General features: G+C 40.2%; 1 protein-coding gene across 1 annotated transcript in view; it reads right to left on the bottom strand.

Moving 5' to 3' along the window:
- Window positions 1–2,101: 2,101 nt before the first annotated feature.
- CDK15 (cyclin dependent kinase 15) overlaps window positions 2,102–14,403 on the bottom strand; it is a 104,016-nt gene continuing 91,714 nt past the window's right edge. Inside the window, exon 13 of the mRNA XM_064286807.1 lies at window positions 2,102–7,928. Coding sequence (XP_064142877.1) covers window positions 7,819–7,928 — 110 coding nt within the window. The 3' untranslated portion in view covers window positions 2,102–7,818. The remainder of the gene's footprint in view (window positions 7,929–14,403) is intronic.

Below are 14,403 nucleotides of genomic sequence, written 5' to 3' on the forward strand. Positions count from 1 at the left end.
ATTGCTCTGAGAGAATCTTTAAACCTTAATCCAAAAATATCCCCTGAAATCTTCTTAAAACCAAACAATAACTAGTAAAAAATGTCTGCCTTGAGCATTGTGCTATTTTAAGATATATCTATATGGAATCAAATTGACAACAGCAACTTGAAGGACTAGATAAGAACCTCAGGGGTCAGTAAGTTTATGTTAATGGGGGAAGAATAACTCAGAAAAGGAGGGTGAAAATGGCTGCAGAACTCAAGGAATGTAATCAATGTCACTGGGTTGTATATGTAGAAACTGTTGAGTTGGTGTATGTTCTGCTGTGTATATTCTCAACCACAACAAAAATAAAACAAATTATTTAAAAAAAAAAAGAAGAAGAAGAAAGACCTAGTGATGTACTTACAAAAAATCAGCCACTGAAAGCTCTGGAGCACAGTTCTTTCCTGACACATGTGGGGTTGCCACGAGTAAAAGTCAACTGGATGGCAACTGGTTGCCTTTCGTTAGAATTTGGCCACATTTTTATTCCCAAACAATACATAGTTTAGCTTTGCATATTTTGTGCTTTATGTAAATGGAACTATTCTGTATTTTTTTCTAAGGGGGGAAAAAGTCATTGGCCAGAATTAATCGCAGGGCCCTATCCACCAAGGAGTGGGCCAGGAAGTGTACCCAATTATGTAGTCTGGGAGACAGAAATATTAGGTGTGTAGCACTAATAACTAAATAAGTAAGGACCACCAAAATTACTCATATGTTTAATTGAGCACAAATAAATTGCAGTTTTAAAAGTCCAGTGTGTGTCCATACAAAGGAATCAACAAAAAATATGAGAGGAAAAATATATGCACAAGTCCAGGGATGTTCCTTTCACAAAATCAAGGAAGGAAAGAAGATTGAAATGATGTTTTGGGTGTCTTATACATGATTTTTATTAAGCTTTTGAATAGGCAAATCCATTAATTAAAAGAAAAAGAAGCACTAGCATAATTTATATTGAATTGTAATTTAAAGAGGATAATTTTATCAATTTCCATTTTTGCATAAAATCCTTTTTTAAAAAAGAAAAAATGATACTGAATTGACCTATTCTTGCAACAATAGAATCCTAACATAATTCAAAGAGTAGTCTGTGCACAAGTGAGACAGTCATTCAAAAGTCAGTATCAGAGAATCTTAAAATTAGATGAAATCTTGGAGGTCAGGTATTCCAACCTCCAATATGGAAATCCCTCCTATAGCATTCCACATATGGGATGGCGAGGAAGGCCACTACTGTTGTGGGAATTCATTCCACTTGTGGACAGGTGGGACTGGCAGAGAACTCTTCCTGCTGCATCAAAAATAGCATCCCTGAGTGGTCAATCTGTAGGCTCTGTTCTGTAGCCACCCAGCCCAGGGCCAGCCCCTTTGTTCCTTGAGAGCCCTTAACCATCTGGAGGGAGTTACTCTGCCACCTGGGTTTTCTCTTTTTGTGGCTAAACTCTCCATTCCTTTACCTTTCCTCCTTGTTCCTTGGTCCCCATGCCCTCTACTCCCTTGGTCGCCCTCCTAAGAGCGTGCAGCACAGAGTGGGAGTGGGGGTTGGGGGCTATAGCTTTGGGGCCAGAGAATCTGAGCACCAAATCCTATTGTTAGTTACCATCAAGTTGCCATATCTTTCTGCTAATAGTAGAGCATTTAACAGTTTGCACCACCCAGGGAGCCTAGCTATTTGATTCTCAGTGATCTCTGTAAAATGGGGAATAAACACACCTACCTCTTAGTCTTTTTTCTTTTTTTTTACCTCTTAGTCTTGTTAAAAGGCTCAAACAGGATAATATCTATATACCAGTAGGTGCACAATAAATATTTACTTCAACATGAAATTTCTTTTAAAATGTGATGTGTGGAGTTGAACATATCAATAGTTTAGATGTGGTCTGATCAGTAGAGAAAACTCTTTATTTCTCTTCTTTGGCACACTATCTTATTCCTACATTTACGTAGCCTAAAAGTATTAGCATTAGCTTTTGGCGGTGGCCAGATCATATTATTCATTCATAATTAAAAGTACCAATTCCCTTTAAATCACAGCCTTACTTATGTCGTTGACATTTGAAGGCCCATTGTGTTAAGACTTTAAATCAGATGAAATTTGATATGAGTAAATGCCTTATTGGCTCATTGCTCCTTAGCTTTTAGCAAGGTCTCAGTGTTTTGAATCATGGTCCAATACATGCATCAGCTGCCTCTTCAAAACTTATGTATTCTACAAATTTGATAGGCCTGTGATTGCTGAGAAGATAGTAGACATTGGAGTCAACAGATCTGTATCTTAGCTCTGGTTTAGCTCCTCCACCATGTGGAGGAGTTATTTAACTTCTCTGAGCCTCAGTTCTCTCCTCTTTAAAATGGGATAAGTTAATACCAGCAATAATTACTTCAGTGAGTTGTATGAATATGTTGTATATCTTCTCTGATTTTATTCAAGTGATTAATAAAAACATTTGAGCAGGATGTGACTTAAGGCTGAACCCTGTCCCATATCACTGTGGACTTTTCTCTTGGTTGGATAACCACCATTATTTAAGACACATATCTTCCCCTTCATCCAGCCCACACTGTTTCATCTTGTCTTCAGGCATATCTGGACAGGTTTTGTCGATTACCTTAGGAGAATCAAGATACTCACTAAGGTAGATTTCTTTGGACTATCGCTACGAGTTTTTCTTTCTTCCATCTCAGACTTTGGGTAAACAGTTACTGCTTTTTTTAATTCTCCGTTAAAAAGTTCTTCCTTGATCTTCTAAAGATATATAAGGCTCTCTGGTTTCTAGACTACTACATTTCCTTAGCAGATGGTCTTTAGGCAGACAGTAATACCAGAAGTAATTTGAGTTTCCTTGGTTTCTTTTAGCTTCTTTTAGAAGGAGTCATTGTAGAAAATGGTCCACATGTTAGCTGAGACAGATCTCTCATTTTACTTGATGGTGATGTGTGTGTGTGTACGTGTGTGTGTGTGTCTGGTGGTGTAACAGGGTTTGAATTACATCTTTGGAACTATTTGCTCCTGTCTATTTTTTTTATCTACTCAGTATTTTCACCATCAAATCAGGGCTTAGATTCCTCATCATATTGTCATCATCATAGACAATTAGGATTCAGTAAAAGGAGATAGCCTGAAATTCAATTCTAATCAGCAACTCAATCCAAACTCCTAAAACTCAGCTGGGGTGGGATGCGGGTGTAACTGGTATTCTGATAATCCTGTCAGTGATGGGAGAAGCGCCCCCTAGGAAATCGTAACGAATAGTCTTAAGCAAGTCCTTTTGTTGACAACTTTATCCAAGAAACCATCTTCCCTGGGAGATTTTTCTAAACTTTAGACTAATCCTCTCCTTGCCACAGAAGTCCTTTTGTTGGGGGAAATTGTAAGTGAACACAGGAGTGACAGGCTTCCGTAAGCACCAGCTCTGTCTCCAAATTCTCTCAATTGTCAGTTTCCCATCTGTCCTATTGGGAAGCCGACCTTCTGGCCCAGGGATCTATCAAATGATGAAATAGACGGAATTATTCAGAAGCCCTGTTCTTAGGCTATCTCAGTCTATGTCTGATTTTTGGGCCAATCATAGATCCAAGATGTTAAATTCTAGGTGAATGACAACAGCAAAAACCTTCCATTGCTTTTCCTTCAAGCATTATGTGCTGTTGCCTTGAACATAATGGTTAAAATATTCCAGGTCACAGGTGATAAAATCCCTGGTCCAGTGTGAAGTTAGCTTTCAAATTTCTTCGTAAGCTGAAGCAAATGAAAACTGAAATAGCAGCAAAGTAGCCCTAGATGTGAATAAAGAATAAATAAGATCAAAGTAATGAATAATATAGTACACGCTGAGTAAGGAAAATCTGTTAAACATGGTCACAAAATAATTGATGGAATCATAGATATTGATAGAAAAGGTGATGACAAATTGAAACAGAGGCAGCTTCTTGCCCTGGTAATGACAACTAAGACAACTTTAAAAATAATCATACTCTATCTTCGTGTGTGCAAACTACAGTTGTAACTCACCACAATCCACTGTACAAATCAGGCCAAGCTTTGAAAGATGTGTGAAGTGCCCACTGTAGCACTGGTGTGTGGCATATACGACCCAGTAAACTTTAGCTCCCCTCCAGTTCTACGTTGGAAACATCAGTGGAAATTTTTTTTTCATACCTGAAACTGGCATTTGAGGATTAATGTCTCAATTTTGAGGCATTGCTACCAGTTGCCAAGTCCTAATATCCCAATTTACATTTTGACTCTTCTGAAAAGAGAATATTTTAACATAAATTCAATTTAGCGGAAAAGATTCACAGACCCCAACTGTCCGTGTGATTACTGCTTTCATCCTCTTTAATTCCAGCACTCCCAGATTTTGCTGATCCCAAGCCATTTATTAAACAGTTTAATTGCTCTAGCTTTTCCCTATTGTGGTTCATCTCCTACGGCTTTTATCTCCTTACATTACTACCAAGGGCCTAGGGACATCATGAGATTATTCCAATAGAGGCTAAATCTGCCTCCTCCCTACTCAGTCCCTGGCACAGGCACCAAGCTTGACATGCTACAGTTAATTGATTTTCTATTATGACCAATTTATGTCTACAGGTAACAATTCTTTCTGCAAGGCCACTGTAGATAAGAGAGACAGGATTATCCCTCCACCTTCTGACTGCTTAGTAAAACAATTTAATAACAACAATAGAAATAATAATAATGTTTATTGAGCACCACCATCTAAGACCATTCCATCAGAGTCTTTGATAACCATTATCTCACGGAGGGCAAACCCTTCACTTTATAAAAAAGGGTGGTCCTGTTCTTTTAAGTCTGGGTTTAAAATGGCATAGTTACACAGTAAAAACTCTGCTCTAGAAAAACATTTTTACTTGGGAAAAACCATATTATTTTGTTGCCAATTATAATTCTAATTGTATATTGTCAAAATACAAACTTTGGTATTTCATGAAATGCCTTAATTCCAAACTCCCCTCCTCTTCCCGAATGTCTAAATATAATGATCTTAGAAGAGTCAGAAAGTAGGTTTTTGCTTTTTTTTTTTAACTTTTATTATGCTTTAAGTGAAAGTTTCCAAACCAAGTCTGTCTCTCACACAAAAACTTATATACACCTTGCTACATAGTCCCAGTTGCTATTCCCCTAATGAGACAGTCTGCTCCCTCCCTCCACTCTCTCTTTTCCTGTCCATTTTGCTAGCTTCTAACCCCTTCTACCCTCTCATCTCCCCTGCAGGGAGGAGATGCCAACATAGTCTCAAGTGTCCACCTGATCCAAGAAGCTCACTCCTAACCAGCATCCCTCTCCATCCCATAGTCCTTTGGGAATGGTTCCTGTCCTGGGCCAACAGAAGGTCTGGGGGCCATAACCACTGGGGTCCTTCCAGTCTCAGTCAGACCATTAAGTCTGGTCTTTTTATGAGAATTTGGAGTCTGCATCCCACTCCCTCAGGGATTCTCTGTTGTGTTCCCTCTCAGGGCAGTCATCAGTTGTAGTCGGGCACCATCTAGTTCTTCTGGTCTCAGGTTGACGTAGTCTCTGGTTTATGTGGCCCTTTCTGTCTCTTGGGCTCATGATTACCTTGTGTCCATGGTGTACTTCATTCTCCTTTGGTCCAGGTGGGTTGAGACCAATTGATGCATCTTAGGTGGCTACTTGCTAGTGTTTAAGACCCCAAATGCCACTCTCCAAAGTGGGACGCAGAATGTTTTCTTAGTAGATTTTATTATGCCAATTGACTTAGATGTCCCCTGAAACTATGGTCCCCAAACCCCACTCCCACCCCGCTACACTGGCCTTCAAAGCATTCAGTTTATTCAGGAGACTTCTTTGCTTTTGGTTTAGTCCAGTTGTGCTGACCTCACCTGTATTGCGTGTTGTCTTTCCCTTCACCTAAAGTAGTTCTTATTTACTGTCTAATTAGTGAATACCCTTCTCCCACCCTTCCTCCGTCCCTCCCCCTCTTGTAACCATCAAGAATATTTTCTTCCCTGTTTAAATTATTTCTCGAGTTCTTATAATAGTGGTCTTATACAATATTTGTCCTTTTGCAACTGACTAATTTCACTCAGCATAATGCCTTCCAGATTCCTCCATGTTATGAAATGTTTCACACATTCATCACTGTTCTTTATTGATGCATAGTATTCCATTGTGTGAATATACCATAATTTATTTATCCATTCATCCATTGATGGGCACCTCGGTTACTTCCACCTTTTTGCTATTGTAAACAGTGCTGCAGTGAACGGGGGTGTGCATGTATCTGTTCATGTAAAGAGAAAGCAGGTATTTTTGATATGCCTTTAAATAGTAGTGACAGTCAAAGATAAGACATCTAAGAGAAAGTGGCAAAGAGCTGATGCCTACCCTGTGAATGAAGTCAGGTGTGAATGTGTAGGGAGTATGCCAGTGGTTACCATCTAGGCCCCAAAGGTACTATTAGGAAGCATGGCCAAGCAGTGGTTGAGAAAGGGATAGTCAAACCATAGTGCTTATGGTTTAGGATATGGCTAAGGTCACCAAAGTCCTGGCCGGCTGGCTCTGCACATGGGTTCCACCCTGGTTACTCTATGTAGATCAACATCCCCTCTACCCAGAATGGAAGATCCAGTATGGGAAGCACCCTTGTGACACCTAGGGGTGTCTTTACTATGGTGGCTTTTGAAGTTTTCCCACCTGACTTCCTGTGCCTGCCAGAAGAACTGCTTTTAGGAACAGTAACTTTCAGAAAATCCTCCATAGCACCCCTTCCTCTTCAAAATTACCTTGGAAGGCTAGGCTGCCCTAGGCCAACTGAGGCGACTCACAGGAACAGCTGCATCTCTGACATCTGTGATGGCTCCTGCCTCCCCCATCAGGCCCTTGTGGTCCCCAGCACTGACCCGAAATGAAAGGACTTCCTGTGACCAACTGGACAGAAGGTGTAGCCTGAGAAGCCTGCAGCAATGAAGTCTGGGTTCTCACTGGCCTTTAAAATCACCTTCTGGGTAGGGCCAAAGACTTGTTGAACCAGATCTTCTCTGGCACCTGTGGGCAGGCCAGGCCAGGTGGTAATTTGTGTCACTAAGGTGACCAACCATCTGCTTTACCTGAAACTGTCCTAATTTTAACACTGAAAGTCCCACATCCCAAGAAACCCTTTAGTCTTGGGCAAATTGGAAGAGGTGGTCCCCCTGCCGATTTTTGTCATACCCACTGATAGAGAGAACTACCTAGTTAAGGGAGCATATCAGTTCTAATCCTTTATTTCATATGTTTCAGCTGAAGGTCCCACCACACTCACTGCCGTCGAGTCGATTTTTGACTCATAGAGACCCTATAAGACAGAGCAGAACTGCCCCATAGGGTGTCCAAGGCTGTAATCTTTACGGAAGCAGACTGCCACATCTTTCTCTACAGAGCTGTTGCTGGGTTTGAACCGCCAACCTTTCAGTTAGCAGCCTAGTGCTTTAACCACTGTACCACCAGCACCCCTTGAAGGTCCCAGAGTGCTCTGTAAGCTCTGTCTTAGGAGCCTTCTCATCCCCTGGGAGCAGGAGAGACAGGTAGGTGATGCATGTTATGATCCTTTTCTCACAGCTCAGGAAATGGAGGCCTGAAGAGCTAGGCCACCTGTCCCCAGAGTTGGAGATGAAGAGCCAGACACAGAACAGAGGAGCTCTGACTCCGTGAACAATATCTTCTCCACCTGACAGCGATCACTTTTCAATTCCAGCCGCAAGGAGCCTCACTGTTGGGTCACCACTTGCCTGGAAGAATCCTGGTGATCACTCCCTTTCTTTTCACCAGCATTTGCTAAACCGGGCTGGGTGGTGACCTTTCCGGTAGGAGGCCAAAAGGTCACATATTTCTGGCTTTAGTCTCACTCCTGAAACTGTAAACAAAGACTCCTCTGTCGGGAGAAAAAGAGAAAAGCACCAACGTATTATTTCCTGGGGGCTTTAACAGTGTTTTTTTTTTTTTGTTTTTTTTTAACAGTGTATTTTTTATGTCTGTTGCAATATGTGTCACCAAGAGAGACGTCAAAACAAGAGCCAGACTTATTTACCAATAATTTATACTGACTCATGTATAACTGACTCTCTGGTATAATATTAACTCCCTCCACTATCTGGTTGCAACCCATTTTTCCAATTTTGTCTTCCTGTCTATCTTGTTCTAATCATGTGTGATGACTTGTGGTTCTCTCAAACACTTTCCTTCCTCCGTGCCTTTGCTCCTACTGATCCCTCAGCCAGGAATATCCTCAGTTAATATGAGTCAGTTATACACGAGTCAGTATAAATCTACTAACAGTTGTCAAGTGGCTCCTATTCAACTCAATGCAATCCATACTTACCGAATGAATACTTGGGCAATGCAGTAAAAACAGGAATAGAACTGTGAGACACACACACTAACCAACAAGGGTCAAAAGTGAGGTGCAAACAAAAAATGACAATTCCCACCCTAACGCGAAGTCTACTGAGGAACATGGGACAAGCGTAGACAAGGTGCCATTTGAGTCTTGAAAGATGACTATGCCCTCAATAGTCATGGACTTCCAGGGAGGAAATTCCTGGCTGAGGCATCAGCAGGAGCAAAGGCACGGAGAAAGCAAAGTGTTTGAGAGAACCACAAGTCATCGTGCATGATTAGAGCCAGACAGATTAGAAGACAAAGTTGGAAAAATGGGATGCGACCAGATGGTGGAGGGACTTAACATTATGCCAAGGAGTCTAGAGTTTAGTCCCCAAGATATTAGGCAATAAGCATCATGCTGGGTGAAATATGTTTTCAAAAGTCTCAAATTCTATCAGCTGCATTAACCCACCACGCAGTGCCGTCGAGTCAATTCCGACTCATAACGACTCTATAGGACAGAGTAGAACTGCCCCATAGAGTTTCCGAGGAGCGCCTGGCAGATTCGAACTGCATCAGGTAATCTATTTAAATACTCTAAAGTGCAACTTCTGTAATTAAAAAATTTTTTTTTTTTAAATATATATACTACTTTTGTCCTCAATTCATGTATTTGGTTAGTTCAAATACTGGAAATCTCCATTTTGTAAATGCCTCTTAGTCCCATTTTTCCTGGGTGCTTACTATACTAAAGCTATGGACCAAGTTCTCCAAAAGCTAACATTTTAAGGGGTTCATCTGGCAAATATGGATAATAAAACTTTCTGGCAGATTGCTGTAAGTTTAAAGAAGATAATACATGAAAAAAAAAAAAAGCTTGCATCTTTCCTGAGACACAGTAAGTTCTTAATAAATAGTAACTATGTTTAAAAGCGTAAGCAACATAATTGTCTGAGGAAAACAGCGAGAGGCAGGGACCACATGGTCACCAAAGCACATTCACAAAACCTGCTCAGGGCATCCTTCTACCTGGGCATTTCTTTTCTAAGGTTCTCAGCCTGAACAAACATAGGTTGCTCTATGTGTTAAATATTATACAATTTAACAAAGTGAAAAGCTTCTAGCTTTGAATCACTGAAAGTGTAAAATGACTTAATAATATTGTTTACTGGAAGCTGCTCAGAGCCAAAGGGAAGAAATGAACCCCCAAGGCCAGCTCTGCCTCCCTCCGCCTAAACTTCTGTCTTATGCCTCCCTCCGCCTAAACTTCTGTCTTAGATGCTGTGGGTGATCTGTCGCGCTGACTCCTTTGCTTTGAAATTATACATTTGCTAGGCTGGAAAGGGAAGACATTCAAGCTGCCTGGCTAAAATAAACAGTGTGTAAACTTTAAAGATTACTCTTGAATCAACTCAAGTCCAAATCATCTCCGGAACTTATTTCAGAGAGAAGCGTCCTCTTGCCTTGGGGACAGTGGCATGAAGGGCTGGAATTTTCCTAAGGCTTCCTTGCCTCTCAAAAGCAGCAGCTCCCAGATTGAGAGAGAGAGAGAGAAAAACATTATCTGGCAGAACAGTGCTGGGAAAGCAACCAGTTAATCAAAAGGATCCCAGTCTGGCCTGGACTGCCACACTCAACTTCCCAACACGCAGAAAAAGAAAAAGAAAGAAAAAAGCAGTGAAGCGACTCTCTAGCCATCTCACAAATGCAAAACCTTCCACTCTGGTGACTCCTCATTAGCTTACTGAATCTGACAGCATAATTATCGTGGCTGCTTTGCGCAGAGAATAAATAAATATGAAAGTCGGTGTTTAGAAATTTTTTGAGAAGAGAAATTCAGTCATCTAGACAGTCAGTAGGACAAATTTATTTAAAACTTTTAGATTCTCATGTATTTAGATCATTTCAAGAACGAGATAATGAGATAGTTGTCTTTCAGTCTAATTGAGTTCCTAAGCTTGTGGCTGTTGGCTGTCACCTCTTTCAAACTTTGCTTTAACTTTCCTTCCTTTAGAAATCTGATCCTGGTGTCTCCATTTACTCTTCCTGGCTGATAACCTGGCGAAGGCTTGGTGCACTGAAGTGCAGAAAGTGACCTGATGGGATTGAGGAACTAAATAACCTTTCACAGGAAACAAGATAATCAAACCTCTTACTTGCCTGAAACGGCTAAAAGAGAAAGCACCAGTTAAAAAAGAAAGCCTGGAAATCAAAGTATCATTCCAAAATGTCTGGTAATTTTCCTTGTCACGTGGTCTTTGCGCTCTTCTTGGACACCATTGATCTACCAGCCAGGGCTGCTTAGTGCACTGAATTATTCAGAGTGCACACAGCCTCGTGATTACACGGTCATTTTAACTCATGTGTATGTATATAGACTTCATAGCTTCAAAAGCCCAAAGGATCACATAGCACTTCAAATCGAAGTTGCTACCTAACAGGGAGTGCACTTAAAACTCTGACTAGGGGCACAGCACATATGCATTTCCAATTAAAGCAGATGATCTTTCTTTTAAAATTAATTAGTGCCTATTTATCTTTTCCTCACTCCCGCCCCTCACTCTCCCAGGACTGCATTCCTATGAACCCTTGCATTCAGTGAGTTAAGAACTTCGTAAAATAAACAGTCGGTCAGTCTGGGGTGATGGAAATTAGTGTTAACCCATTGTGCAGATGGAGAAACTGAGGCTCACAAAGGCAAAAAATGCGTGTTAAGTTGGAAAAAGAAGAAAACTCAGGTCCTTCAACTCCCAACCCAGAGCTCTGATATTTTGTACCATTTTTCTCACTTTATTTTAACTGTAAAGCTAATATAACACGAACATTAAAGACAGCTTTGAAAAAGGAAAAGAAATCATCCATAAGCCCCTATGCTAGAAGAGTATTTATTTTTGGAAGCTAACTTTCAGTTTTGTTCATATGCATAACACATTTTCACAGGTATATTATTATATGCAATTTTGAGTTCTATTGTCTTTTAGCTCATGTCATAGCGTAAGTGTTTCCCTATTACCAAATGGCAGCTACAAGTATTGTTACTGGTGTGTCAGTGACTCATCTATATAATGAGAATATGGAATAGCTAATCTCTAAGATGCTTTTCCACTATTAGAGGCTCAAACTCTTTCCTGAGTGGGTTTAGCTTTACTTGACAGTTCTTCTGGCCCATGAAGCTAACAAATTTAACCAATTTGAGGGCTTGGTAGGTTTGGGAGACTTGCTTTACCCAGACTTTTCCTAGCAACACAGCTCTATGCAACACTAGAAACCATCTCTCAACTCAGCATCTCCTCTAATGTATGGGAATGGATTGAGGACAACTTTGAACACAGAAGGTAAAGAATTATGCTACGGAGGATACTTCCTAACTTGTTTCTCACTGACTAGTATTGATTAATAGAGAATTTAAAAGGTAGAGCGGGTGGCCTTAGATTACAAACTCCTGTAATCAGCACAGGGTCAAGAGAACTGGCTCAGAATCTCCCTTCCCTCTTCCCCATCATTCCCCAAACCCTGAAAACCTGCTTGTGGAATGACAACGTTCTGAATAAACTTTAAATAAACCAAACCAGTTGACGTCGAGTTGCTTCCAACTCATGACAACCCCATGTGTTGCAGGGTAGAAATGCAACTCTATAGGATTTTCAAGACTGTGACCTTTTGGAAGCAGACTGCCAGGACTTTCTTCTGAGGTGCCTCTGGGTGAGTCTGAACAGCCAAACTTTCAGTTAGTAGCTGAGCACTTAACCATTTGCTCCACCTAGGGACACACTTTAGTAGACCAGACAATAAAAGCAATAAAAAAAAAATAGATTTGAAATCCTGAGGAAGGACACAAAGAACTAAAATAAATGTTAAAGAATGTTTAAATTGTTGCAAGAAGACATAATGATAAAAACTACCATGGTGTATGTGTCAGCAGTGTGCCATTGTTATTAAAAAGAAAATGACTTTCAGAATGATGGTAGTATTAACAGGAAGATGACATTCTTCTGCTTGGAATGTTCTTGGAATACCCTTGAAAGATCCGATCATCTTTCAAGACCCACTCACAAAGGCATCCTCCAACTCCCAGCTGGAGTTAATCTTGCCTCTTTTGAGTGCCCAGAATACTTCATGTGTATTATTTGATCTGCAGCTGTTTATATGCTTGTCTCATTTCCTTAAGGATTGTAAGCTCTTTGAGGACAGGAACCATGGCTAATTCATTTTTGTGTCCCTCACGATATCACACTCAAGAGGCACTCAGTAAGTATTCAATGAATGACCAAACCTGTTCCCATCTAGTCGATGCCTACTCAGCGATCCCATAGGACAGTGTAGAACTGCCCCATAGGGTTTCCAAGGAGCGGCTGGTGAATAACAAACTGCTGAGCTTTCTGTTGGCAGCCAAGCTTTTAACCACTGGGCCACCAGGGCATTTTCCCACTATGGTAGAAACCTGAGTCCAAGCTGGCCACACAGCCTCAAAGATAAGCAAAACAACTGGAACAGGTTCAGAATACAACAATGAAACAAAATGGCTGAAGAGTGGGAGAAATGATTTATTAAAAACAAAGCAAAAGGTTAAAGGGATTCAGCTCAGAAAAGTGTGAGCTTTGGGAAGTGGTATTATAGGTATCTTCAAGTACATGTAAAGAGATAATATTTTAAAAAGGCCTGAAGTTTTTAGTAGATCAAAAAAACAAAATAACTAACAAAATCACTCAGGTATTATGGGGCAACATGAGTAATGCTTATTGAAGAATTTCCAGAGTGCAGATGCTAGGATGGTGTGACTAATGGTGGAGGTACATTTTATGCCTTCTTTCTCCCTACAAGTGTAAGTATAGGTTGATAACATGGCTTGTGGGACATTGTGAAAAATACTTGTGAAGTAATTGCAAGCTCTTAAGTTTTAAGATTTTTTTTCCTAAGATGCTAAAATCTATTTTTTTTCTAAATTTTATTTTGTTTTTGTTATTGAGAATATACACGGCAAAACATTCACAAATTCAATAGTTTCTACATGTACAGTCTAGTGACATTGACTACATTCTTCCAATTGTTCAATTGTTCTCACTCTCCTTTGTTGAGTTGTTCCTCCCTCATTAACATAAACTCACTGTCGCCTAAGGTTCCTATCTAATCTTTTTAAAGTTACTATTGTCAATTTAATCCCATATAGATAGTTCTTAAAAGAGCGTTATGCTCAAGGCAGACCTTTTTCTTTTTTTACTTGTCAAGGTATTGTTCAGTTTTAAGATGATTTCAAGGGATATTTTTGGTTTAAGGTTTAAAGATTCTCAGGGTAGGAGTTTCAGGGGTTTATCCACCCTCCATGGCTTGATAAAGTCTAGAATTCTGTTCTGCATTTTCCCCCTTTTGATCAGGATTCATCTATGGAATCTTTGATCAAAATGTTCAGTAATGGTAGCTGGGTACCATCCAGTTTTTCTGGTCTCATGGTACAGAAGGCAGTTGTTAATGGTGGCAATTAGCCACTTATTCCATATCCTCCTCCCATTCCTGACTCTCCTTTTTCCTCTGTTGTTCCAGGTGAAGAGATCAATTTTTGTGCTGTGGATGGCTGCTTGTAAGCTTATAAAACCCCAGGCACTATGTAACGAACTAGGAGGTAGAGCAGAAGCACTAAGCATGTTATTAGGCCAATTAACTGGGCTGTCCCACGAAACTATGACTCTAAACCTCCAAAACCAAGGAACCAAATCCCATGAGGTGTTTGGTTGTACATAAGTAGCCTCTGAAGCTATTCTCTCCCCCACCCCCTTTTTTTAAAATTGTAAATACATATATCACAAAACTTTTGCTAATTCAACTTTTTATAGGTGAAAAACTTATTGACAGCAATTGCAATAATTGGTTGTACAACCCTACATTTAATCATTGTGATTTTTCCATCACTGATAACCCCCCCTTTCCCTCCTCCCTCCTGCCCCTGGTAACCACTACTAAATTTTGGTCTCTGTCCATTTACCTTTTCTTGTCTTTTAATATAAGTGAGGTCATACAATATTTTTCCTTTT

This window comes from Loxodonta africana, chromosome 6 (genome assembly GCF_030014295.1).
Source record: "Loxodonta africana isolate mLoxAfr1 chromosome 6, mLoxAfr1.hap2, whole genome shotgun sequence".
NCBI lineage: Eukaryota > Metazoa > Chordata > Mammalia > Proboscidea > Elephantidae > Loxodonta > Loxodonta africana.